The following is a 27,588-nucleotide window of genomic DNA, read 5'->3' on the forward strand; positions in this document are numbered from 1 at the left end:
CCGCCGCCCCGCCCCCGGGAGACATGACTTCCAAGCCGCATTCCGACTGGATTCCCTACAGGTACGCGGGAGCCGGTTCCACCCCCCCTTCAGCTCCGGGACACGGGCCCAGCCCACTACCCTCCATCGCCGAGGGCGAGGCCGCCCACCACCCCGAACCGGGGCGCAGGGTTCCTATATCCATCCCATCCAACACTGCGGGCGCGGGCTGGAGGCGCTGGGCCTTCCTGCCCCAACTTTGGGCCCCGGGCACACTGAACCCACCTGCCCTGCTTCATCTCCCATCCGCCGGGGTTGCTGAAGGGGCCAGTGCCCTGGACCTGTGTGGGCCCTTGTTGGGTCGGGCCAGTGCCATGTGGCCGCCTGGGGAAGGAGCGCACTGCTCTGAGCCCCCTCCTAGGCCCAAGCACACCGGGTCACATGCCAGTGTAGCCGTGGACAGACACCCTGTACAGCTGCAGGCACGCACCTCCCCGTGGGTGCATCCGGCCAAAGATGCTCCTGCTGGTCGGTTCACACACTCAAGGCATGAATTCCTGGAGACAGTTATTCTGAACCAAGACCACAGGCTGCTCATATACACATGCATCCTGTACATTTCCCTACACACTGACTTGGGCTCACATGGCTGTACTACTACCTGTGCACACACACATCCAGTAGTTGGACAATACCTGCCACCCACTCAGATACTACTCTGTATCAGACTGAGAAATCCACTTACTACAGGTCTACACCTGGACGCACAGCAACTCACAATACAGAACTGCCTTTACATGCATAAGAACACTCATGAAAGCACAGCCACCCTGTATTCCCAGACTGTGGTCTGTCCTAAGGACAGTTGGGCTTTGCCACTGTCGTGGAGGTCGGGTGGGGGAGGGGTGTTGGGGTTTCACACAGGTGCAGGCCTTTCCCCCATGCACTCCGTTCTCTCCATTACCACCGGAATAGAGCTCATCGTCAAGGGAGCGCCAGATCCTTGGCCACCTATTGGCTCCTGGTTGCCATGGGCTACGGGGCTGTCTCTAGGCCTCCCAGAGAGGCATGTGTGTAAAATGGGTGCTGGACTGCTAGTGTCCAATATGTTAGCGCCTGCTTAGGTGCACAGGTTGTAGGAACAGACCCTCAGGACCTGCCTTGTAACACAGAAGCTCTCAGGGAGGGACTTGATTCTGGTCACTGATAGGAAGTACTTCTGACGGAGCTCTTCTATGAGTCTGTCCAGACAGCATCCAAAATGGAAACCAGCTGAAACCGCCCGAAGCTTGTTAAAAGCAGATCCTTCTGCAAACAGCACCTGTCAACTGGCTTGGGGATTCAGGGTTTCTTTTAAGAATTGTCTCTAATCTCAGCTCCCTTGGGGGCTTTAGGGTTTCCCAAGTTAGAATTTGTGGGTGCTCCTCCCGCCAACATACACACGTGCACACATCCACGAGTCACTCCCCGGGTTTCCTGAAGACATAATGCAGCCACACCTCAGAGTCTCCCGTATATCAGCGAGAGATTTCTATCAGGAGACTGGGGGGTTGCTGACTCAGAAGAACTGCTACTCTACACTGGGCATCCAGGCTAGCGGCACAGGTCGTTGCTGGAGCATCCTGGCTTTCTTGACACACCTGTACTGAGGGACTTCAAGAAGACAGTGCGGCCCCAAGGAGTATCATTAACCTTTTCTCACCACCCAGCAGAGGTGCCTGGGGTTGTGCCTGTGGGCTGAGTGGCCTCTAGTGCTGTGGAAGGACGAGTTTGGGGGAGGTGGCAGGTGGTGGCCACAGACTAACTTGGGAGGGAGGGCACAATATTGTGGCTGTAGATATGATAGTGTGTTTAGGGTCTGGCCGGCTGGGGGCCAGGCCAGATCATGGTTCAAGGAAGCCTCTCCCAGGAGCCAAAGACCAAAGCAATGTGTCGAGTGAGTACACAGGTGTTAGAGAAAGTCTGCCTTAAATAGGGGAGGCTTAATCCTGCCTCTGGGAAAGGGGACCCTGGAGAGGTGGGGTTGTCTCTGCGAAGTGGCATTGTCCTCCAATGCCCAGGGCACTGGCATCCTTCGAGGAGGGAGTTGGCACTTGCTGCAGCCTAGGTCCAGCCGCCCCATTGCCCCATCACCTCCTTGGGCCCGCACATTGCACCTGGAGCACACAGTCCTATCGCCCTGGCAGCCTGTCCCTGAGGAGTGGCTTGGCAGCACGCCCTGCCCGCTTGCTGTCCCATTGCTCTGTGGTGGAGAGGGTGTGTCTCAGGCTGGGAGCAGGCTATAGTCAGAAGTTGCCCGGATCCCTTGTGCCTTGCTGAGAGGCCCGTGCATGCACTGAGCCTATGAGAGCACCGTACTTTGGGTGTCGACTTCCAGAATGGGGAGACCTGGGCTGAGAGGAGGAGACGAAAATTGCCTCCTTGCATTAACTGGGCTGCTGATTGCAGTTAAAGCCACATGCCTGTGTGATCACAGAAAACTGGGGCAGAAAACTGGCAAGGCAGTTTCCTTGCAGGCCAGGGGGATGGGCACGTGTGCTCACGCTCCGGTATGAGGTTTCCCCAGGTGTCACAGCATGTCAGAACTGGAATGTGTCATTTGGTTTGGGGGAGAGAAGCGGTCGATTTCTTGTTAGCTCTCCTGGTGGGGGTTTCATTCCCTCTGTGACGATTGCACCTGCGTTCCCTAGGCCTGGCTCATTTTCTTCGAAGCGACTCCAGTTGGTGATAATCTTCTTAAGGGTAATTGTGGCTCAGTTGATAATGATTACCGACTAATCTCCCATTCTGACCCAGAAGGGAGCCATTTAGTTTATAAAGTTGAACAATTGGAACACTGTTTTGCCTTTTGATATGTTTCTGTTATTACTAGTAGTAATTTCCATTTTTGCCATCTTCTCTCCATCTGTATTGTTCTTGAGTATTAAATGCCCTTCATTCCTGACCTCACAACCTTCGATGAGCCGTAGGTGGAGCATTGAGAGCGAGGAGTGCTGGCCGGCCCTGTGCTCAGCGCTCTGTCTGCATGGTCCTGCGGCCACTGCCAGGTGTCCCTCCAGCCAGGCCCTGAACTCCTGGAGAGCAGGGACCTCATCTGGTTCTTGGCTGGGTGCCTGGCATGAGGCGGCATAGACAGGATGCCTTGCAACTTTGAATCAAAGCGGCATCCGCAGATAGCTTTCAGGACTTCTGGGCCTTCCTGGCTCCACTCACAGGTTGTCAGCATACCTGAGGGATATAGTACTCCTCCTTCAGGAAGAGGAATACTTCTGGAAGAGTGTGGGCCTAGGTTAGAGAATGAGGAGCTCGGCTGGAAGGGCCCTTACCATCCAGCCCTCTGTGCGAATGCTCTCTGCAGTAGCCCGCCAGCAGGTAGCTGTGGCAGGTAGAGAGTTCTTCCTTGGGGTGAGCCTCCGCCTGCCTCCGGGTGTTCCCCTTTCTTGGCTCTTGTTGATGTCTTCCCACCACTTCCTCACTACGCTTTCCGGAGAGTGGAATGACTGCTGACCGAGCAAGACCAGACTCTTTCAGTACTGCCCGCGTGGGAAGCCTCAGGCGCCCCGACACCGTGGCCTGCCGCTCCGCCTCTGGTGGCACGGGCGAGGAGCAGAGTCTCTCGCCACGCTCGGCCCAGACCCCCTTGGGAAGGCTTCCTGGTGTTGCTTAGGGCGGAAGGAGAAGGAAACACGGTGATAGAGTGGACTTGGGGAACAGGCACCTTGTGGGTACCCTAAGGCTGGTGCCCTCCTCCAGCACAGGCCTGGAGCCGCCTGCAGCCTCCCGGGTGTGGCCTGTCCCACAGCAGCGGAGGGAGGCTGTTACTTCCTGGCCCCGGGCCTCTGCTCCCTGGCCGACCTTGAGTCCTCACCGTCTCGGGGGATGGCTTTGGCTCACTGACTAGTCACCTTGAGGCCTCTGTAAACAGAACCCTAGAGTCTCATCAGGCTGATGTCAAAGCCCTGTCTCCCCCTGCCTGTAGTGAAGACCTAGGTTTGGCGCCCACATGTGAGACGTGACATTCTCCTTTTAGGTTTCCATTGGTTAGACTCTGCTAGCTCTCCAGTGTCTTCTGAAGTACTACTGTCTTTAAAAAAAATTTTTTTTTAATGTTTATTTTTGAAAGAGAGAGTGTGAGCAGGGGAGGGGCAGAGAGACACACAGAGGGAGACACAGAATCTAAAGCAGGCTCCAGGCTCTGAGCTGTCAGCACAGAGCCTGCCACGGGGCTCGAGCTCCCAAACCGTTAGATCATGCTCTGGACCACCTGAAGTCCTGTCTTAATGAACAGCTTAGTATCACTTCTACTTCACATCGCCTGAAGTCTGCTGAGAAGCCTGCCTTGTCTTTAGGTCCTCAGTAAACCCGCCAACGAGGGCAAGCGGGATGCTAGAAACCTTCTCTGACTAAGCCATGCCCTGTTGTTGCAAAACCCTTTGCGTGTCTGTCTCATTGGAGGAGCCACTCACATGGCTTCATCTTGCCCACGGTCCCATCTTGCGTCACTGGTCCCTGCGAGTCCCTGCGGAAGTCTGACTGTGCTGTCCTCCCGGTTTCCCCGATAGGTCTGGGGGCAGGTGCCCTGACTTGCTAGTGGACTAGGCTCGCTCCGGGTGGTCCCTGAGTCTTCTAGCTGCTCAGTTCGCCTGTCCTTTGATCTTAACCTGGGGCCTGCGTAAGACTCGTTGATCTGCAGACTATAACTCCTTCCTCCATCTGAACATAAGGCCGCATTTGCATACTTCCAGCAAGTCCCCCATTTCTTTCTTGTTCTTTAGAGAGCACCAGCTGTGGCTCCTGGTCCTCATTTGCATGGCTGAGCATTAGAATCACCTACGTTTCTTGCTTTAAAAGAGAGTGCAGTGAGAGACTGAATCTGGGGTAACTTCCCCAGAAGTTCTGAATTACCAAATCAGGGCCCAGGGCCCAGTGCCTGTAGCAGTTTTAATACACCTGCTAAGTTTGGGAGCCAGCAGCTGGAACAGAGTGAGACGGTGCATCCTGGGAGGCTGGGACTCCTGTGCACAGTGTTATCTTCTTCCTTCTGGGGCTTCCCGTGCTCCCACTCGTACTGTGTTTCCGTGATGGTCCAGGCAGCCACTAGGCAATGGAAGCCACGGATCTGGGTGTGCTGGGGTGGGGGTAGGGGAGTCTGGCACTGGGGACAGGGGTTGCAGCCTGGCCCCCTGGGTGATCTTACCTCCCCTGGAAGGCCATTTCCCTGGGTCCAGAAGGGGCAGTTTCCACTCTGACTGAGTGGAAGGAATGAGGACATATAAGGGAGGGTGAATTGGCCGTGGAGTACGGGCCTGTCCCTGGGTAGCCTGGCCCCCAGGCCTCTGGTCAGCTCTGGGTTAGCTGAGCATGCGGGGTGGCATCTGAGAGGCAGGGAGCTGTCCGAAGCATGTTGTCCCTGTTTGGTTCTTCCATCCCGTGGGAGAAGTGCCCCCGCTCAGTTGTTGTCAAGTTTGGTTTTCTCTCCAGATATCTGTTGGGCATCTGGGGGGAAATGAGGGGGCGTGAAGGGGCTGTCCCTGTGGGAGGTGAAGGGCCACCTCGTTGGCCCTGGGCAGAGTGAACGGATTGATGGACACCGCAGGCTGGGTTTCTCCAACTCTTGTGAGCCAGTGGCCAGTGCTTTCTTGGACCTCCCTGGTCTGGTCCCCAGCAGGAGGCGCCGGTAGTGAAGGAGCCACCGGGGTGAGCTGGCGGGCCCATCCATCAGTGTCCTGTCTCCTGTCCTGTCTCCTGGCGGGGCTGCAGCTGGCAGCCTGGGCTTGGCAGTGGTTCCATTATTGGAGCCCGAGTTGTTAAAAAGCCATTACTGTCTCCTCTGTGGTTATCATTTAGTGCCGCCGAGAACAGTACCCATCAGGCAGACGTGAGCTGGGGAGTGTTGGTGAGAAAGGAAGGTGCTGCAGTGGGAGCAGAGAGGCAGGGCTGTCTGCAGGGGTGGGGCCAGGCCTGCTGAGGAAGCGAGGGGTTTCCTGGACTCCCTGGAGACAGCCATCCTTGTTGTCATTGTTCTCCAAAGCTGCAGGGATTTGTGAGGATGGGATTCCGTTAGCCACCAGGAAGGGTGTTGTGCACCCCAGATACATTGCTGTTGGGCATTCGAGGCCTGTCCCTGTTGGGGGCCCCTGGTCCGCCTCCTGCCTCTGCAGCTTTGCTAGCAACAGGACTATACCAGGAGCCTGTTCACTGTACCTGCTGCTGCCTGCTCTCGGAACCACCCCATGTAGGTGCACTGACTTTTGGCCTTCCTGGGTTGGCCTTGCTCAGCCTGACACGTTCTGGCTCACCGGGCCCATATTGCTTCACCCAGCTGCCGCCCCCAACCTGCACATACCTCCCCCTCCGCCCGCTGCTCCAACAGGCCTGGTGGTGAGGGAGGTGGTGGATGGCTCTCTAGGCACCTCCAGGGTATCTGAGTTTCTGGCGTCTCTTCAGAAGCCTGCCCCCTGTTCATTCGTCTTTCTGTTCATCCATCCATGTATGGTGGTGAAGTCCATTCTACCTATAGTCTTACCACTGTGACTAAAGCCTGCAGCTCTGGGTCTTTCTCCTCCATCAGGGAAAGGAGAAGGGGCCAAAGGAAGAGGAAAGCAGCCTCCTTACCTGGGTGTGACTGTGTGGAATGACTCTGGCCGTGGGACAATAGCCTGGGCCAGGGATGCACCCTCCTGTGCAGATAAGGACCTTCGAGGCCCTGGGTAGCAAGGTCTCCATGCCTGGGGCCGCCTTTTGTCCATTGAGCTGCCACTGTGACCCAGCAGTTCCGGAGGTGGCTTTGCTAATGTCAGCTTAACTCTCAGGTGGATGTCCCCTCTTCTAAATGACCCTAGATGTTAGTGTTGGCACCATGGGAGGCATCCTCATTGCCCTGCTCAGCAAGCCCAGTGCCAGGATGCCCCAGATGAGTGCCCCCGGCCCTGCCCTGTGAAAGGATGAGTGACTCAGGGCATCCCAGTCAGCCATGAGCCTGCATCTCCTGCTGGCAGGTAGCGGAGCCGGCAGCCTTGTGGAGGTGACATGGGCGCCTGTGGCCAGGCCATTAGCACATGACTGAGATTACAGGCTGCCCTGTGTGTGCCCAGAGTGTGGCAAGCAGAGCACGGGTGGGTTTCAGGCCCCGTCGCTCCTGTCAGCCACGTGCCACATGGGGTCCAGACTCTAGTCTCCATCTGTATCCTGCAAGTTATAAACAAGTATGCACTGCTCGTGTGGCAGCCTGGGGTGGGCAGTGGTGTTTGTGGACTGACCCTTCAAGGTCTGTGGGAGCAGATGCTTTGCCTTGGCATCGTTCAGTCAGACCACTGGCTTAGGTGGAGAGGCCAGTGGCAGAGAGCAGCCCCTCAAACCTGGCAGGGCCCCCAGACACCTTGCTCACCCTAGTACCTGCATCCTTTCTTCAAGACCATTGCTGCCACCCTCCTGTGCTGCCTCTTTTCTCTGATGGGGCACTCACTGTCCCAGCCAGCTTGCATTTTTAAGAGCTGGTTCCCTGTCCCCCAGTCCTGGCAATGCCTTAGGGAGTCCCACGTGCAGCTCTGGACTATTTTAGGTGGACTGAGGCCTTGATTTAGAAGCATGTCTGTTTAGTAGTGTCTTCTCTTGTGCTCTGACAGCCAAGGATTTTGGTGCATAAGGCTGTGCATGGCCCCAGATCACAGTGGGGGCTCCCTCTTGAGTGTAGAACAGCCCATGGGTATCCGGAAAGGCCTTCATGCAGGTAGGACAGCTGCCAGTTAAAACATGCAGTTGTTACAGGTTGTGGCCAGGGAGGTGTGGGTGAAGCCAGAGGTGGGGGGTGGGCTGTGTAGTCCATGGACTTCCTGCCCCTTGGGCTGGGTCCCCCAGCACATGGATGCACGGGTAGTTTGAATGAGCCAAAGGGACATTTTAAGTCAATGATTCTTTCAGCTAGAAAGAGCTGCTATTGTCTGGAGGAGGTGGAAATGGCTGTCCCTTGTCTTCGGGGCGACTTGACCTCCTCTTTCCCCCTTATATGCACACTGTACTCACCAGCGCACGAGCACAACCACGTCTTATGCAGGTGTTTATGTACATAGATACCCAGGTATGTGCTTCTCCCTGTAGATGTACTCAAATGTTAGGACACCTCCTGGTGTGTACACGTGTACGAGCTACACTTAGAGCTTCACACACAAACCTGCTGCACTCAGGCAAGCCTGTGCAGGTGCCCACACAAGGTCTGGTTCAGGGGCAGGCTCCAGCAGAGCTGGGTCAGGGCAGCCTGGGGATTCCTAGGGCTCAGATCTTCAGGCTCCTACCCTGCCCCCAGCCTTGACTTTTATAGAATTTGGGCACGGGTCTTATGTATGTGTCTTGGACTAGAAGGAAGGCTGAGTGGTTGGAGCTCCCTGATTATGCTGGCCTTCCTGGGAGGCAGGTCTGGTCTCTGTGAGGTGATGCTGCCTGTTCTAGGACCTTCGGGACTCAAGGATTTGATGCCCTGGTGCCCCCTGCGCCATGTGGGCTGGTGGCTGGGCTGTGCACTGTGGCGCTGTGTCTGTTTGCAGACATGCCCACCCAGCTCTAGCCCTGCCCTGAGGGACTAGTTGGTCTTTTAGCTTCACTCTTCTGAATGAGGGGACCCTCAACCCTCTTGAAGTGGAGAAGGGGAGTGGGCAGCATTGGCACCTCTATTCTGTTACCCGGAGAGCCAGAAGTTTGAACAGAAGGGGAAAGAGTCTGCCCCAGAGGATCCAGCCTCCTCCAGAAAGGATGGAAAGACAGAGGGGAAGAGCTGGTGAGATCCGAGAGGGAGCAGGAACAGACCGGCGCCTGGCTCTGAAGCTCGGCCTTGGAACAGGTTCCCCTGGGTCCCAGGCATGTCCCTGCTCATGGGCCCAAAGGGAAAGTCTCCTCCTGTACTTCCAGGGGCCCGGGCTGACTGGGAACTCCTTGAGTCAGCAGGGCTCCCAGCAGGAGAAAGCTTTAAAGTGACAAAAATATGGCTCACACCTTTTTGTCTGGAGCCAGTTTCCAGAGTTGGCTCCACGCTTCCTCCCTCTCCTGTGTGCCCTGGAGTCATGACGGGACGGGTTTCAAGAACGCAGTTGTGCTGGGGGTGGACTCTGGACTCCATCCTGGCACCCGGCGGGCAGGCCCTGAGCGCCCCTCTCTCCCTCTGCAGTGTCTTAGATGATGAGGGCAGCAACCTGAGGCAGCAGAAGCTTGACCGGCAGGTGAGTGGGGCTGGGGCAGCGGTCAATTTTTGCCATCCTGGCCCGAGTCGCCAAGGTGGGGAGGGAGGACTGTCTCCCTTCCTGGGGTGGCTGCGTCTGTGGAGGAGGCTCTCACAGAAGAGAGGCCAGCCCTGTCTTGAGCAGCTCAGCATCAGCACTGCCCCAGGACCCAGGGCTTCTGCCTGGCGGGCAGCCGGACCACTGCACGTGGAGCCCTGGAGGTCTGTGCCCTGGACGTCTGGAGGGTCCTTTTGCCTCCTTTGCTGGACCAAATGTCAAGGTGCCTTGGCCCAGAGCAGGCTGTGGCTCCCATGGCAACCTCTAGAACTGAGCTGAGCGAGCAAGGCCTCCCCTTTGAGCCCAGTTGGGAGGCTGCCCTCCAGGCAGAAGTGATAAGCTGCCCTCTTGGGGCCCGCCAAAGCCCCTGCCTGTCCGGTGCCTCTGTAGCGGGCCCTGCTGGAGCAGAAGCAGAAGAAGAAGCGCCAGGAGCCCCTGATGGTGCAGGCCAATGCGGACGGGCGGCCCCGGAGCCGGCGGGCCCGGCAGTCGGAGGAGCAGGCCCCCCTGGTGGAGTCCTACCTCAGCAGCAGCGGCAGCACCAGCTACCAAGGTATCTGCCCTTGGGTCCCCCTGGGAGGCCCTGTGCTGTGGCCTCACACCCTGGCTTTGCTCTGGGGAGCCGCTCAGGGACTTGCTGCTGGCCTGCTGTCGGGGTGTGCTGAGGCTGGGTGCAGCTCCCAGCTCCGGTGGAGGGAGGCGGGCTGAGGGAGGCTGGGGCCTGGAGCCCGGGGCCCTGCATGTGTTCAGGCATCTTGAGGCTTTGGGAGTCACGTAAGTCACTGCCATGCAGCTGTTTCGGCAGCTGTTTTTTGAGTACAGATCGTGTGCCCGGGGCAGGGCCAGGCCTGCAGGAGGATGGCAGCCCCTCCGGACAGAGTGCCCCTCCTATGTGACGAGTCACAGCTTCCGGTCATACCATCATAGGTCACTGCTCACTTGTGACTGTGAGCAAGTCACTTCCCCTCTCTGGGTTTTCTCCCCTTGCAAAGTGAGGATAATTCTGTGACTTGGGGCTTTGAAAAATTGAAGCGGCCATGGTGTGTTCCACAGTGGTCATTCACTGAATGCTGTTCCCTGCTGAGACTAGGGACACGGCCTGCCTGCTGTTTGGGGGGGCGGCGGGGAAGGTTTGCCCAGCCCAGCCTGACACTCAGAGCCCCAGGAGGTGGCCGCATAGGTGGCCGGCTGGCCTGGGATGGGAGTGTCCAAGAGCACCTGCCACCCCCACCTGCAGCCCTAGCTGCCACCTGCCCTGCCCTCTGCTGGCTCTTGATGTTAAATACAAGAGGGCCATTTCCAGAGAATGACTGGGGAGTTTGGCATAAATCAGAAGTGTTTATCCCAGTAAACGGCTTTTGATTTATTGGACATGCTCTTTCATGTTAAAGATTCATTTCTTAAATATACTTTGAGGGCTTGGTTTGTGTTAGGCTCTGGATTAGAGGCTGAGGGTTCAGGGTAAGCACAAAGTAGATGTGGTCTCTGTTCGTGCATGGACTTTAAGGTCTAGGAAGGCAGAGAGAGCTAAACAACGTCCCAGGTGTGTTTTGCAGAAAGAAACCAGGCTCTGTGAATGAATGGCAGAGCGCCTACTCCCGGACTGGGGTCAGGGAAAGCCTCCCTGAGGAGGGCACAGGTTGAGTGGGAGTTTAGTTGGTGTTGGGGGACAGTGTCAATAGTGAGGGCAGTCCAGGCAGCCGGAGCAAGACCTCTGTGGCAAGAGGGAGGATGGGGTGCACAAGGCACTGGAAGAGCCCGGTGCGGCTGGGGCTCGGGCCTCCTGAGAAGTGAGGAGTGTGCAATTAAGGCCAAGGCCAAGTGGAGGGGGACTGGGGGGGCCAGACTTGCAGGAAAATGTTAGTCTTCTTGTTACGAGCACTGAGAAGTCATTTAGGGACTTTGAGCAGGTTGGGGGTCTGATGTGTGGAGACTTTGGAGGCCACCCCACTGTGACCCTTATGAGACCTCTCTGTTGATGTGTGCAGCTCTTCGTGTCCCAGACTTATTCTCCTGCCTCGGGGGTGCTCCGGGCTCCCGCGGGCTTGTCCCAGGAGGGCCAGCGCAGGCTTCCTGCAGTGTGTGCCTTGTTAGTTCTGGGCTCTTCTAGGGGAGGCAGCCTTTTCTGTCTTTGCCATTGTCAGTGACCCACATTCTCCCAGATCTTCTCCCTCCCCTGCCCAGGCCCAGGATGTTTGCTGGCCCAGAGATGGACTGTAGTGCTTCTTGACGGGATCATGGTGCAGGCCAGCTTGTTGTGACTTTATCACCCTGGGGTGGGCGTGCCTCCTCCTTCTGGCCAGTCTGTCCCAGGCCCCTTTGCCTTGTTGAGAGAGATGGGTGTACAGAGGCCCCGGTGGGGCTCCAGTGGTAGTGGGGCCCTGGGAAATGTCGTGCTGAGAAGTGAGTTCCACTTGGAGCTCTGGTCTCACCTAGTGCCCATTTCTCTGTCTCTCTCTCCCTCGCGCTCTCTCCCTGGCTCTCTCCTGAGCAGTTCAAGAGGCCGACACAGTTACCAGTGCACAGCTGGGAGCTGCCCGCCCAACAGCACCAGCCTCAGCCAAGAGAACCAAGGCAGCCGCCGCCGCAGCGGGGGGCCAGGGCGGGGCCTCTAGGAAGGAGAAGAAGGGGAAGCACAAAGGTTGGCTTGGCTCCACTACTGCCCTCCTCAGGAGGCCTGGCTCCCACTGGAGGGTTGGGGGGAGGCTTCTCCTCCAGACTTGGAGGTAAGGGACAGGGAGGGAGGCCTCCTTGAAGGCACGAACGGCACTCAGGCCCCCACCCAGCCGGCTCACGGGCTGCGTCTAGCTCCTGGGGTTCCCCTGGCTGGCCTGTGGGTGTGGGCAGCCTCTCCCTACCGCCTGGAAGTGAGGTGCATCCCTGCTGTGTTAGGCCTGGAAGTTCCCCTCCCCCCCCCCCCCCCCCCCCCCCCCCCCCCCCCCCCGCCCTGTCCGAGAGTGCCTGGCCTGCTGTCTACTGTCTCTGCTGTCTCAGGTGTCACTGCTGCTGGGCCACCTGCCCATCCTTGTGCAGGGCTCCTCTGCTCTAGTCCTAACTCCACCCTCCAGGCCCACGGACCAGTCTGTTCTCTATGTTCCTCTCTCTCCAAAAAGATCCCCAGAGAACGAGAACAGTTTTTTGTTTTTGTTTTTTTAATATTTTAATGTTTTTACTCATTTTTTGAGAGACAGAGAGCGGGTGGGGGAGGGGCAGGGAGAGAGGGAGACACAGAATCTGAAACAGGCTCCAGGCTCTGAGCTGTCAGCACAGAGCCTGATGTGGGGCTCGAACCCATGAACCGTGAGATCATGACCTGAGCCGAAGTCTGCCGCTTAACCAACTGAGCCACCCAGGTGCCCCTCAACGATAGTTTTATAGTGGCGCCTGCCACAAGTCCTATCTCTGCTGGCTAGACACTGTCCTCAACCCTTGTGCAGGGGCAGTGGCTCCCAGGCCTCTGGGCCATGGTCGGACAGTCGTGTGTCAGTGTTCATAGGCTTCTGGAGCTGACAGCAGCATTTGGGGCAGAGCCAGGCCAGGCAGGGCAGCTGCCACCTGTGTGGGCCAGGCCTTCTGTCACTTGGGCACGTTGGGCTGGGTGACATGGGATGGAGTGATCTTCCACGTGAGAAAGAGAGTGTATGTCAAACACTACCTTTTCAGAAGTCCCCATGTTTTGAGTGATGTCTATGAGTCACTGTGTGTGTGTGTGTATGTGTGAGAGAGAGAGGGAGAGGGAGAGATCTATCAGCACTGGTAACCGGGAGCTGGTCATGTCTGTGAATGAGTGGTGGCCTTGCTCTGGTCATGATCGATCCTTGTTCTCCATCTTGACTTTTTCACTGTGCAGTTGGTTTTGTATGGCTGTCTTTTCCTTAGGGATATGAAGCATTTCAAACTGACCCCCAGCAGCTAATTTGGGGGAACAGCAGAAGAAATGAAGCCCATGTCCCTTCATAGCTTACTGATCATTAAGAGGCTGGCAGCAGTCATTAGTTTTTTAAAAAATCAGTTTTGCAAATAAAGTTTTGCAGAGGGTCCTCCCCTCATCCCTCACCCACTTCAAGGATGTCTGAGAATCCAGGCTCTCCCTCCCCACCAACCCCCACGGGACTCAGGAGTGTCCGTGGCCTGCAGGCACCGGCGGGCCAGCAGCACTGGCGGAAGACAAGTGTGAGGCCCGAGGCCCGGTGCAGATCCTGACTGTGGGCCAGTCAGACCACGCCCAGGACGCAGGGGAGACGGCAGCTGCTGGGGGCGCACAGCCCAGCGGGCAGGACCTCCGTGCCACGATGCAGAGGAAGGGTGAGCCCTGTGGGGGTTCAGTGACACCCCCAAAGCTCAGTCCCAGGTTCTTAGATGCACCTTTCTTGAGGAGCATGGCCCTCCTGTGTCTGTTCCGGCCCTCACAGGCCCTGGTGAGGGGGGCGCAATTGGACACCAATGAGAAACTTGGGTGTGGGGGCCCCTGATAAGGCCAAGTTAAGGAAAACAAATGTGAACTAGGGTGAGCAGCCAGTCCACAGCCAGTCCTCTCTCCCCACTTCCATCTCCTGTCCCCAGGGAGGCCCGGGTTTGGAGACAGGTTGCCCCTCTCTTTGGTTCCTTTGAAAAAGCTCCTTTTGCACAGTGTTTCCCCTACACCTGCTGAGTTCGGGGAGCAGAGCCAGATTGCCAAGTGGCAGGGTAAATCCTCCTGGGAAACCGGCCGCGCAGAGTTTCTCCTCCATGACCCTGGCTTAGGGTGTCCCTGGCACAGGGTGGTAGAAGCCTGGCAGTGCCACATGTTCCAGTAAGTCAGATCAGGGCCGGCTTCCTGGAGAAAGGGCCACTAAGGCAGTATGAGGCTGGGGACAGCATTCCAGGTGGGGAGAAATGCGTAGACAGAAGGCCACAGCCAGACTGGGAGGGGAGTCGGACATGAAGGTCCCCAGCACAGGGTCAGCTCCACTCAGGCCTCACTACCCAGGAGATGGACACTGTGACTAGGGGGTTGGGGGAATCTAGGGACTGAGCTGAAGCTGGGTGTGGGGAGGTGTCACACCCTAAGGACTGTGACCAGCCCCAGCTCATGCATGCACTTGAGAGAACGTGTCCTTGCGCGTGTGCGTGTACGTGTATATGCGCGTGCCTATGGCTGTATGTGTACGGGTGGCTCAGCGCTTCTGAAGACGTGTTTGTGCGGCGGTGCATACGTGACCACCCGGTCCTGCCTGCTCCCCTGCCTGGCCCAGGTGTCTCCAGCAGCATGAGCTTTGAAGAGGAAGAGGAGGATGAGGACGAGAATAGCTCCAGTTCTTCCCAGCTGAACAGCAACACCCGCCCCAGCTCGGCTACCAGCAGGAAGTCTGTCAGGGTGAGGCGCTCTCCTGCCCAGCAGGGGGGTGGACAGTAGTCTTCGGAGGACTGATCATCCGGGCTGGAGGGGGGATGGGTATGAAGAAATGATAGAGTTGGTCCACTGGGACGGGGCCTAGGTCCCCATCAGGAGCTTCTCTGGCCAGGGCTCTTCTGTCCTTCTATCCTGCCTTCCCTCCTCTTCAGCCAGGACAGGAGTGGGGAGCTTGAGTTGCACAGAATAGCCCTGAGAACTTGTCCACATCCTCCGTCTGCATCTCCAGGGACAGCTGAGGTGGGGGAAGGGCTGAGGCGCTAGCCGCTGGTCCCAGGACCAGCATGGCCAGGCCCACGTCCCAAGGACCTTGCCCCAGTTCCTACCAACACAGCAGAGGGCAGCTTTGGATCCCAGACTACCAATTGCAGCTGCTCTGGGTCTCTGGGGCTCAGGCTCTTACTCTCTCCCTGGTAGGAGGCAGCTTCGGCCCCCAGCCCAACAGCTCCAGAACCCTCGGCGGATGTTGAGGTCCAGGATCTCGAGGAGTTTGCACTGAGGCCGGCCCCCCAAGGTATCACCATCAAGTGCCGCATCACGCGGGACAAGAAGGGGATGGACCGGGGGATGTACCCCACCTACTTCCTGCACCTGGACCGCGAGGATGGGAAGAAGGTGAGGTTGGCCCGCACCTGCAGTTCCACCCGAGAAGGCCTGAGGTCCTGTGGGCTGGGATGTGACTGGAAGCCTCAGATCCAACACTGACCTTTCAGTTCCCCCAAAGGGGCAGAAGCCTCCGTGCCTGGTCAGTGCATACCTTTGTGTTTGCTGGTGCGTATGTGTGTGTGCGCGTACGTATGTTCAGGAGCTAAAGCAAGGGAGAGTCGTGTGTGTGCGTGGCACCCAGAATTGTGACCAGAAGTTGGGCCTGGAACATGACTTTGCTCCATTCCCCAAGGTGTTCCTCTTGGCGGGAAGGAAGAGAAAGAAGAGTAAAACTTCCAATTACCTCATCTCTGTGGACCCGACAGACTTGTCTCGAGGAGGGGACAGCTACATCGGGAAACTGCGGTAATAGCACTCCCCTAGGAAGCAGGCAGGGCCAAACCCTGGACAGGGCACGTCTTGTCCCTGAAGGAGATCTAGGTCAGGGTCAGATCCTCTCATGGAAGCCTGTCTGTCCCTCAGATCCAACCATAGGCCCAGGTCTGTGCCAGCCTAGAGCCAGACTTGGAGATGGACTTTAAACACCTTACCCTAAGGTGCTTCCAGGCAAGTGGGGTGCGGGCCCACCAAGAGTGGCGGATCACAACCTCAGGAGGGCATTGAAGATGGAGGCTACCGTGAAAGAGCTGCTCTGGCCCCATGGTCAGAGCTAGCCGGCAGGGCTGAGAGCGAGCCCTTGAGGGAAGAGAGTGCAACCCTGGGATTGGGGAAAGGCTTTGAGTTCGGTCTTGGGGAGTGCTAAGGAGTGCTGGATCGCGGAAAAAGAAGTCAAGCTGAGAGGTGAGGAGCTAATGCTGGAGATGGGGCTGGACAGGACAGGACTTCATCTATGGTATCCACTCTCTATGGGATGGTGAGCCCCCTGTATAGCCTTGCACAGGATGTTCCTTAAGAGAAACTTGCGGGTCCCAGATTTACCTCCCAGAATTTCTCTCACTGACCTAAGATGCCCATTGATTCTATTCAGAGCAATTTCAGGCCTTGGGCTTATGAAGCACTTTCAAACATGGGGATTCAGTGAGCATTGCCCCCACCCCCCAAGGTCTGTTCTGGCTCAACCCAGAATGCTCTACAGATTCCTCAGGACAGACTGAGCTTTTCCTTGCTATAGGGCAGAAGGTGCATGATCCTGTATTGATTGCCTGTCCTTCAGGTCTAACCTCATGGGCACTAAGTTCACCGTTTATGACAACGGAGTCAACCCTCAGAAGGCATCATCCTCTACTTTGGAAAGTGGAGCCCTGCGTCAGGAGTTGGCAGCCGTGTGCTATGTAAGTCCTGTGTCCCTGGGCCTCTGGTCTCCAAGTTAGATGTGACACTGAGGACTTGCCCGACCTGTGGGCATTTCCATCTCTTTGTGGGTAGACGAGACTGTACAGAGTCGGGCTGCCCCTTGTTAGAGTGGCCCCTGCCTCTGTTCAGAGCTTGGACCACAGCTGGCCATGTGGCTGGGGAGCTCTGGGAACCAGGTGACCTCTATATAGCCCAGCCCGGGAGCCTCCGGGAAAGGAGACAGGAGCCCTGGATGCATCCCTCCAGTCCTCCCTTAGGTACCTAGGCCCTGCATGGACTACAAAGCCCTTTGCAGAATTATCTCACTGAATGCACAACCTAAGAGCTCAGTCTTATTTCTTTTATTATATAGATGAGGAAACTGAAGCTCTGAGGATGGGGTCACTTGCCAATGTCCCATAGCTTCTAAATGACCAAACTAGAATATAAACACAGGGGAGTGGTCTCCATTTTAAAATGAGGGATTGGTACCCCCCCATTAACCTGGGCATGGGTACTTCTAGGAGGCCTGTAGGGGAGCTCGATAGATGTTTTGTTTGATCCTGTGCTGCCCCCTGCTGGTCATGTTTGGGGAGGCAGCCCAAATCTCTTCAGACGCTTACTGAGCCCCAGCAGTGTTGCAGGTACTTTTGAGGCACTGAAGTTACAGTAGTGAACAAGAGAGACGTACATTTTTACCCTCATGCGACTTAAAATCTTGGTGGGGGAGACCAGCATAAAACAGATATATAAGCAAAAAAAAAAAAAAAATGTTCCTGATAAATGTGAATTAGAAACAACAAAGCAGAGAAGAGGGATATGAAATGTTCAGGTGTGTGTAAGCTTTTAGAAAGGATGGGAGAGAGGGCCTCCCTGAGGTAATGCTTGGGTGAAGCCCAGAAGGAAGTTAGAGCCAACCAAGGAGGTGTAGAGGAGAACACAGCCAGTGCTAATGTCCTGGGTGGCTGGCATGTAGGGGGAACCACAAGGAAGGCCGAGTGAGTGCAGAAGAGAGTAAATGGTGGTGGTGGTGGTGGGGGGAGCAATGGGGCCTTGCAGTCAAGGTAAGACCTTCAGCTTTTAATCTGAATGAACAGGGGAGACAAAGGATGGGACTTAGCAGGACTGCTTGCTGCTATGTGAACAAATGGGCAGGGAAGGTTGGAAAGAAGGAATCCAAATAAAGGTTATTACTGTCATCTTGGTGAGAGATGGTGCTGGTAGAAAGTGGTTGAGTTCTGGATATAATTTGAAGGCAGAGTTGACAGCATTTGCTGATGGATTAGAAGTGGGTTGTGATTGAAAGACAGGAGTCAAGAATGAGCAAATGGAAGAATTAACTGAAGTGAGGGAGACTGTAGGAGTTGCTGGTTTGGGCAGAGTGGAGGGAGATTCAGGAGCTCGGTTCTGCACCTGTTAAGTGTAGTGATGCCTATTAGATATTCACGTGGAGATGCTGAAAACTAGTTCATCATCTTTATTCCCTCCCCCCAAGCCCCTGCCCTATCTCCCTGAAGTAAGTAGAGTCCTCACATGGCCAGTGTTGAGTTCTCGTTTTGTGTTTGTTTTGCAGGAGACAAACGTCTTAGGTTTCAAGGGGCCACGGAAGATGAGTGTGATCGTCCCAGGCATGAACATGGTTCACGAGAGAGTCTGCATCCGGCCCCGAAACGTGAGTCTCTACCTCATCCCAGCCTCTGCACGCACTTCTGGGGGCAGAACTGTAGCTGGTGGGTGTCTGTGGAGGAGACAGAGGGTGAGAAGCCCTGGAGGTCAAGGTGGAGGTCTAGGGAAATCTGAGGCCCCCTCCTCAGGGTGGTTGGGACGTGGCGGCAGGGGCGGGGCCTGGCTCAGGGGCGGCGGCCTTCCCAGGAGCACGAGACACTGCTAGCGCGCTGGCAGAATAAGAACACGGAGAGTATCATTGAGCTGCAAAACAAGACGCCTGTCTGGAATGACGACACGCAGTCCTATGTACTCAACTTCCACGGGCGCGTCACACAGGCCTCCGTGAAGAACTTCCAGATCATCCATGGCAATGACCGTGAGTGTATCTGCCCTTCCTCAATACCGTGCACATGACAGCCACGGCCCATAGCTCAGGGTTGTTACCCAGCCCGGCCTGTACAGGACAGAGCTTAAGGACATGGGTTCCATGGCTTAGCTGAGAGGTCAGGAGCTCTCTAACCATGATAACTGGGAGGTTCTGGGAAGGAGCTTTGGAGCCCTAACCCTAGTCAGCAGTCTCAGGTGTGGAAACACCCTCTGAATGGACTTTTTCTCCTCTTCTGTCCCCCGGTTTTTGTATCTCCTTTGTCATCTGCTCCCTTTCCAACCTCTTCTCCCAACTGGTCTGTGTTTTACCTCCTTTGGGATTTCCCTTGGCATCTCTGCTTCTCACTTCCTCTTTCTGCTTGGGGTTTGAATGGCCATCCTTTCTCATCTCCACCTCTGTTTCTCTCTGGGCACACTTGGGCCTGCCTCCAGCGGACTACATTGTGATGCAGTTTGGCCGTGTAGCAGAGGATGTGTTCACCATGGATTACAACTACCCACTGTGTGCGCTGCAGGCCTTCGCCATTGCCCTGTCCAGCTTCGACAGCAAGCTGGCCTGCGAGTAGAGGGCCTCCTTGGGCCCTTTGGGGTTGCCCAGCCTGGAGTGGAGCTGCCTGCCTGCGGAGACAGCCCTGCCTACCGTCTGTACATAGGCCTCCTGCCAGATGAACCTTCTGCTCTCGGTGGCTCCCTGGCCCGTCTGCCTCCACTGCTGAGACGGAGGACTAGATGGGGGAGGGGTGTGTGTGAAGGGACCAGAGTGAATTCTTCCTGGGCTATGAGGTCCACACACACCCCCCAACTCTTGGGTTAGCATCCTGCTGCAATCACATTTGTCAAGCTGGGTGGCCTCTTCAGCTGGGAAGGTAGGAAGACGTGTCGAGGGAGAGGAAGCAAAATGCAGGCCTGCTGGGGCCCACTCAGCCTAGGAGTCGGGACAATGGGTCCCTAATAGTGGAGGTGTATATTGGGTACATCAACTTTACACAGAAGGGCAAGTACTTGCTACCAAGTCCTGTGCTAACTATGGAAAGTCATCCGGCTTCAGAAGGCCTCTGCCAGGCCGGGAGGACTCGGGTTTGGGAAAGGTGAGGGGCAGGACCTTGTCAGGGCTGTAGGGGCCTGGCTGTGGGAATTGGTTGGGGACCTAGGGTTCTAGCTCGTTTGATTTCTCTAGGTTTTCTCTCTGTGCACAGAGGCAGGCAGCAGGAGGCTGGGCCTCTGGGCCAGATGTCTTAGAGGATGGGGCCTGCAGGACACAGGTCCACATGAAGGAGGTACACGGAACAGGCTCCCTGGACCAGGGCTATAGCTCGGGAGTCCTGTCAACTGCTGGAGGAGCTTTCTGCTGCGCGGCTCCTGCCCAGTCCCCAGTAAATGTGGACAGGGCCCTGGTCCTCAGCCTGAGTGCACAAAGGTAGGCCGGCCTGGGCCTCCAGTGGGCAGAAATTCTAGCTCCGTGCTCTTGCCTGTGCTTCAGTTCCTGCTGTGGTCAGTCTAGGCTGTGGCTGAAGACTTCTGTGTGTGGTTCTTCCTGGGTGGGAGTGGGGCAGGTAGAAGAAAGGGAGTATTTTAGAACCACAAGAGCTGAGGGATCACAGGTTAGATGAACTAGTCACTTTAGGTGAATCATAATAGCAAATGGGACTTGCACTAGGTCACCTGGCTGGTTAGTGGCAGAGTTCAGAACGTCTGCTCCCTTGATTGCTTTGTACCTACTATCCCCCAAGAAACTGCTGTCTCTGGTTCTCTGGCCTTCCTGGGACCCAGTCTGCATACCCTCACCCTTTTGGCTGATTACAGAGACTTAGAAATGTCAGAGTTGATTTGGGAAATGGAAGCCATTTCAGTGGGAAATGGAGCAGTTTCCTGCTGAAAGCTGGCTTTTTGGATATCTGGCTGTGTCTGGCTTTGGGGATGACGGGTGAGGCATGAGTGTTCCAGGGCTGGGCCTTCTCTCCCTTGAATCCTCCTCCAAATGGCACCATGCACCCTGAGCCTTGGGAACGCTGAGCCAAGCCCTTACCTGTTTTGTCATTTACCCCGGCAGAGGCTCCTTGCCCAGATGGAGGTCAGAAGTTAGTGGGAAGCAAGCAGGAGTAGCTCCTCCCTTCAGAGAAGATGTGCTTGGAAAGGCGGTATAGAAATTTTTTTTTTAATAAGTCCTAAACACTCTAATGAGGCTCTGCACTGAGGGGGAGTTGTTCTGACCCAGGCAGAAAGTAGTAAGTCTAAGGTTTTCTGTGTAGAGTGTCATAGCAAGGCACGCCTGTTCTAATGTGTCTCTGCAGGAGGCCCTTGCCCTGGTCTAGTTTCTGGACAACGCTTGCGGGCATCCTGAGGGCACTAGGTTTTTGTACACCAGGGCTGGTCCGCCTCCTGATGACATACTGTGGGGCTCTCTTCCTCTCCTCACTTGGAGAAGAGATCTGCTGACATTTGGGATGATGGAAAGTAGATCACCGAAGGCGGTGGGTCTGTGATTTTTGATCCTAGGGAGAGGTGGGAAGCTGGGTGGCGGTGTGGAAAAGGTAGAAGCCCAGTGGCAAACTCTCACGGCCTGCTTTCTTGTCAGATACTCCAGAGAGCAGAGTAGTTGGATAGTCTGGTAGGGTCAGGAACGTGGGTTGCGCTACCAGCCTGGCCCATGGGAAGGCAGCTCAGGAGCAAAGTGCTGTTGAGCACTTAAGAGCAGCTGAGTCAACTGCTTGAGCCCCAGCCTCACAAGGTCTGTTCCTAAGGCCCCATGCCTGGTAATGCTGGTTTTCCTGGTCTACTGGCCGAGCCCTGGACCCAAAGACTCAAACAGCTGCCAGGGCCCCTGGAGCCCACCTGGGCTCAGCCTCTCCCACGGTAAGAGCTCTTGCCCTTCATACCCTCTACTGACTTGGTCCTTGATAGGCAGGGGCCTGGCTAAGCCCTGAGAGTGGTGGGCAGCTGGGACCTTTGGCAGCTCCTCTGTAACTGCTCCTGGGGCCACCCCCCCAAACTCTACTCCTCCTTTCCCCAAACAGCTCTTCTATAGAGCAGTGATGTTCACTTCCCCACTCTTCTCCGACTCTAGCTTTTCTTTCCTTCTGGCTCCAAGGTGCTCTGTGTCTGTCCATATGTCTGTGTCTCTGTGTGTAACTGGGGAAAAGGGCAATCTGCAAATCACCAACTGAGGTTTCTTCCTACGATCATATTCTAAGGAGGAGTAGGAAAGGAATAAGGATATTATGATCACCTGTGCAGTTTGTTTGTTCATTTCATGCCCTTTGATCGGAAAGTAGACCCGGGAAAGTACCAGCTTTCTCCCAAGGGTTCAAGAAATTTGTCTTTCAGTTCCATTTCACATTACCTGAAGAAACTGGCATGTTACATGCATGCTTTTGGATGAATTTGAACATACTCTAGTGAATGTGCCTTAAAAATCACGACACTAGTTTAGGGGGAGCAGGTAAGGTCCAGACTCGTGTTGAGGACAGGCGCTGGAGGCCAGCAAGGGTGATCATGACTAGCTAGAAGAGAACCTTGGGAGCCTGCATCCTTCAGTGACAAAAAGGGCAACAAAATTACAGAAGGCTGTCTTTGGTCTGGAAATATGTAGAGGTAAATGCTCTGCCAGTTTACATTTAGAGGCAGTTCTAAATTTAATAAGCAGGGCCGAGGACTTCAAACTAGTAAGGACATGCTTTCCTCACAGTGGGGTCTGCAGTGAGCCATGTCCATGGCTCTGTTATGCAAGCACAAATTATACTTCCTCTCTGGAGTCCCTGTGTTTCCCTTAGTGTAACACTGGCCTTCCCTTTCTAGAATTCTTTGCTAAGCTATACCTGTGACCTCTGGATACCAGGTGGCCCTCAGAGCACACTTTTCCAGATATGGTAAGGAGTCTGCGATCTTGTGCCCAGCACTGAACTATAGCAGCCCCCAGGAACAGGCCAAGGTATGGGCTCTTGTTTTGAGTTTCCTGTCCATCTGTACCTCCAGTGCAATTCTGTCATCTCATGATATGGGGAGGGAGAGGCATAGCAGAAGTATTGGGATAGGTTTAATTTTCCCACCAAGTTGAGAGGCAAGATGTCTTATAGAGAGCACTACTGCACTTAGTAGCTAGGTGATTCTGAGCAAACCACATTTTTCCAGATTGTTTTCTCATCCACAGCTTGAGGGGGTTGGACTGATCAGTAAGATTCGGGGTGAATTAAAGTTGATCCCTACTTTCATCACTACCTTTTCAGGCTCATCACTGTGCCTTTTTTCTTTCCTAACAACCATGTCACACTCCTTTCCTCTCCCTTCCCCCACCAAGGTCCAGGCAGCACTATAGATTAGGCCAAGATCCAGAGTTTCCTAGAGAGTAATTCTGAGTGGCTTAGAAAGGAGGCCTGAGTTACAAAGGGGACTCGGTCAGGATGGGTGGTACTTCTCTTGCTGGAAACATACATTTAGCCAGTTTTCATAATGCCTAGAACATGTATGTCTATTTGCACAAGATTGTCTTTTCCTATTCTGGAGTGGTCAGACATTTTATTTTTGTTCAAAATTATCTGGAGTTTTAGACAAACTTGCAAAACTGTGCTTTTATTAAGTGACTTTTTGAATAAACTCTTTGGTATTCTTGAGCAGATGTATTTATTTACTGGTATGTGCAATGACAAAGTTGGTATTTTCCCATGTTAACATTATATATGTTGTAGAACTTAAGTGTTTGTCTAAGTACAGACCATATATCAACAAATTAAACTTGAACTGTTTCAAATATGGCAATGCATTTTTTTCTTCCTAGAAAAGGAGAAAAAAAACCCTTTCTTACCTAAAAGTTCCTCCTACACCATTCTTTCCTTCTGTCTTAAGAGCCTCAGGGGTGGGTGAGAAGGCATCATGTCTTGGTTGGAAACACTACCATAAGGGTTGAGGCTGTCCTGTCTCTGGCTGTGCTCTTCAAATTTAAGGATGGTCAGAACCACACCCCCCCAGGCAAGGAAGGGCTGGAAGAACAGGTTAGTGCAGTCCTCTCTCTGCAAGAAGGGGATGTTTTAGCTCCTGAGTGACCCCCTGGGGGCCCGGCCCTTAGGAACAAAAATAGGGTTGGTTTATTTTTTACCCTAGATTTGCAGTTTTTATGTGGCCAAGATAATTTCCTGCCACAACCATGGCCTATATCTCCTTGGCTCTGCCTCTGTGGGAAACAGCAATACTGGTTCTTACTAAAAAAGAGGTTTTTGTTGTTTAGTGGTTAGGTTAAAAACAAAGCTTTTAAATAGGTTCAGGATAGTCCTGGCTTATACCTATTGTTCTGGCATAATTATAATTAAAGTTCCCTTTCCCTGAAGTGTCTTAGTTTGTAACATGAGGTGTAGAGAGTGGTTCTCCTAGGCCATCTCTTCTAAAGGTCAAATATACCTCCAATCTTCAAAATACCTTCGTTCCTGGGCCTAGTTTCTGGATCGTGTACACTGCCAATCATAGAGCTCCCAAGGTGGTGCTTTCTCTGTGCTCCTGTTATGACAGGAAAGAGGATCTCCCGCCCAGATCACCCACCTGATTTAACCACGCATGGTCCCAGGTCATGCAGTGGCTTCCTAGGCCACCCATCTGTCCTCCATGCTCTGCCACAGTGCTCAAAAGTCACTGAAGACCTAGCACCTGGGGGCTGATCCAAGTTCACAGCCCAGACCAGTTCTGAAAAATGAAGACCATGATGAGAGCGATAAGCATGACAACAAAAACCAGCCCTAGGATTTTGGTCATTCCAGGTTGTATATACACATAATTGTCATCCCTGAAGGATAAAATAATTCTGGGAAATCCAAAAAGGACCAAATGACTGATGAATAATCACCATTTCTAAAAATATAAATAGGTTAATATTTATTGCTGTTTAAGCCAACCAAGAGACAGGGCAGCAAGAACCATGAGCTCTTAGTATTTCTGGTAGGAACTATTTTCCTAAGCCAATTTCCCCCAAAGATTAACATTCGAAATTAAAGAGTGGTTATACGACACCTTACATACCATCCTCATAAAAATACCTGAACATCCATACACTTTCCCACTAGTTTTGTCTAACACTGCTCTCTCTGCCAGGAATGTTCTCTTGCTTGGCCACCTGAAGGTCTTAGCATGCCTCAAGATCCAACTTGTCTGTAAAGTTTTTTGGAAGTACTTTGGCAAAAATGATATTTGTGTTTCCATAGATTTGGGTCCATGTCTCCATTATAGCATAAAAGGCTTGTACAATAAACGTAAATTATCTACTACTTGAGTGGTTATCCTATATGAGCTAGGAGGACCAGTGCTGTTTCATATATGCTGATGAGCTCACATTTAATCCTTCTAACCACCCTGGGCTTGTACTCCCCTGCACTAGACAGGAGAAAACCAAGACTCAGTAGGGTTAAGGAGCCAACAAGACTCTACAGATAGAATAGGCAGGGATGGAATCATGAGCAACATTTCTCTGCCTGCAGAATTCACAATCCTGAGCCCTTTTATATAGTTTGTTAAAAAAAAAAAAAAAAAAAATTGGACAAGTCTCCCAACCAAACTTTGTTTCTTAAAGTTAGGAACTGAGCCTTTGCTCCCACCGCCTACCTCTGGGCAGTGTCTGCTAAATGAACACATGAATGAATAAACTAGAAACACTTCTTAATAAGGGAGCTATATATACTAAGGCAAAAAAGAAATTGGCACCCAGGACTCCTCATAAATCAACCCCTCACAGTGAATGAAAGGAAATAATGGAAAACAATTTATCAAAACAGTGAAGAGCACCTACATTATATTCTACCTTGAGCATTACATCTAGATTATTTCCAGTACATTTTAAACTACATTCTCTAAAGTAAATCAAATGTTCTACACAGAGACAGATGCAATATACTTCCTAGAGACTCAGTCTTCAATGACTTCTCTCTGTAACAAAAAAAATGTTAATTTCATTGGCAAGAAATGCCTAATGGTAGCTGATGTATTATGTTAATATGATCCCATACCTTCTGACAGTCTGTAGGCTAGGCTTAGATGTGTGATTTTGACTATTTTCCTTAGTTAAAATCTTAGTCAACAGGAACAATGGAACTCCAAAAGCCCGATCTACCCTTAAAAGATTTCTTAATTTTCACATCTTCCACATTTTATGATTGGGAATGTTCTTGGGAATGTGTCCTCTTTAAACTCAGGTCTTACATGGAAACTGAATTCACTCATCTTTACTAGCCAGGATACCTGGGTGCCATTTTATCTCCAGAAGACACATAGCAGATGGCACCTTAGAGATGAGGCCTGCAGTTTGGTCCAAATCCTTCCAGCCATAACCTACCTCCTACTTTTCCCACCCTTCTCAAAAGAGCCAGGTATCTGAATATAAAACAAATAGTCTCTTCCCCTGGGCTACATAGCTATGAGGGCTATATTCCCCTGCTATACTGGTTCTCTGCAAAAGACACGCACTGCAACTTCCCTTTGGGGCTGGCACTTTGTCTAATAAGCTCAGTCCTCCTCATTTCTCTTTCAATTCATGTGATTGCAGAGGGCACAATATTTAGAAATAGCTTCTAGGCAAGGACTGCCACTAAGTACACGGATTCTTTCCCTATCCCTGCCTCTCTGGCCGCCTGAGCATGTTATGGAGGACCAGCACCGTCACACAGGCTTTCTCGTAGCCTTAACAGCCTCAGACCTTGGCTCTGTAGGGCAAGGCCTAAAAAGTCTCTAAACCTTCTGGCCACTGAGGGCCAGAGGTATAAAGGTGCTTCCAGGTTGGCAGTTCTGTGAAACAGAGCAGGGATAAAGGAAGCTAGAGATCCAGGCAATACTGAAGCAAAACAGTCCCCCAACAGGTCTCCGGGCTCATTCACAAATCACTGGGGCCTTCAACTCTGAAGAAAAGCGGGTATCTGAGGCAGCAACAATGCTCCTAAGAAGGCCCTTGCTGTGATAAATGGGCTTCAGCTCACCCAGCAGAGTCTTACCCTGCTCTGGCCCCATCATACCCACAAAAAATGTTCTCTTCTTGAATTCATGGGACCACTAACCTGCTCAAGACCCACAGAGTAAGACATCTTGGACTCTGAAATCTTCACTTTTGCAACCGTAAATTCTCATCACGTTAAAATTGATATTCATTCACAGGTAAACTGTCTGCTACTCCTAGCACGAAGAGTCAGACCTCTGTCCCTGAGTGTACAATAGATCAAACATAATTACTCAGCGATCAACTCTCTGGTGGAAGACAGGCATGAAGAGAAAGAGTGAAGCTGTATTATGTTCATACTAATTGCTATCGTGTTTTACAAGGTGACAGGTGTGTGAGCACCAGAAAGGATACATGATATCCATGGTAGTGGCCTGATTAGCTAGGATATTTAAACACAGAATGCAGTATAGGGCACAGGGCCAAGGATGAAATCTGAGAAAGGAGAGAAAGGTCACCCTGGGATTAGAGTAGTGGATACTTCCCCAAACCAGCTGTTTTCAACTCCAAACTCTGGGGGTTCCGCTTCCTCAATGTGCCATCTGTATACATTTTATCAGTGCTGATGCCCAACCCTGACTCCCTGAAGTCTTGGGGCCATACTTCTCTGGTTTCCTCTCTCTCAGTGTAACTGTCTACACTGAATCCAGCATTCTCTGCCAAGACCGCGGGATCCTCCTCTTCATGAAAGCAGCAGGAACAGGTTTCTGGCTTTGGGTCACATGAGGTAACAGAATTATCTTCCCGGGCTCTGGGGTTAGTGGGCACTTCCCAGCCCAAATGGTCTGATTCTTCACCTTCTAGCAATTCCATTCTTTCAGCTATTTCTTCAGCAGAGGGTTCCTTGGAGTCAGGGTAATCCACTAGGATGGTTTCTTGCCTATGCTTGATGCAATCTGAAAGGTCATAAATCGGGTAAGTCTCTTCAGGATAACCTAGAGGAAAAAAGCAGCAAAAAGTCTTACTTTGTGTTGAAGAGAAATTCATTGCATCAGGCT

The 27,588-nt window shown here is 53.4% G+C and overlaps 2 protein-coding genes across 7 annotated transcripts in view; one reads left to right on the forward strand and one right to left on the reverse strand.

Annotated features, from left to right (window-relative positions):
* TUB (TUB bipartite transcription factor) lies at window positions 1-23,376 on the forward strand. The gene is made up of 12 exons (XM_039244599.1): window positions 1-61; window positions 9,137-9,188; window positions 9,636-9,798; window positions 11,740-11,886; window positions 13,383-13,550; window positions 14,480-14,601; window positions 15,055-15,252; window positions 15,536-15,648; window positions 16,457-16,574; window positions 18,149-18,247; window positions 18,448-18,619; window positions 19,063-23,376. Exons 1-12 carry the CDS (start codon window positions 24-26, stop codon window positions 19,194-19,196), a joined length of 1,524 nt encoding a protein of 507 aa, XP_039100530.1. The 5' UTR covers window positions 1-23; the 3' UTR covers window positions 19,197-23,376.
* The window catches only part of RIC3 (RIC3 acetylcholine receptor chaperone), a 66,382-nt gene continuing 62,022 nt past the window's right edge, over window positions 23,229-27,588 (reverse strand). For 2 of the 6 annotated variants that reach the window (XM_039244603.1, XM_039244600.1), the window contains one exon: window positions 23,229-27,525. In XM_039244603.1, coding sequence (XP_039100534.1) covers window positions 27,056-27,525 — 470 coding nt within the window. In that variant the 3' untranslated portion in view covers window positions 23,229-27,055. The remainder of the gene's footprint in view (window positions 27,526-27,588) is intronic. The other 4 variants (XR_005530567.1, XM_039244602.1, XM_039244605.1 and 1 more) reach the window with 4 other exon arrangements.

The sequence above is a fragment of the Hyaena hyaena genome, unplaced genomic scaffold, assembly GCF_003009895.1.
Source record: "Hyaena hyaena isolate Hyena2069 unplaced genomic scaffold, ASM300989v1 scaffold_245, whole genome shotgun sequence".
NCBI lineage: Eukaryota > Metazoa > Chordata > Mammalia > Carnivora > Hyaenidae > Hyaena > Hyaena hyaena.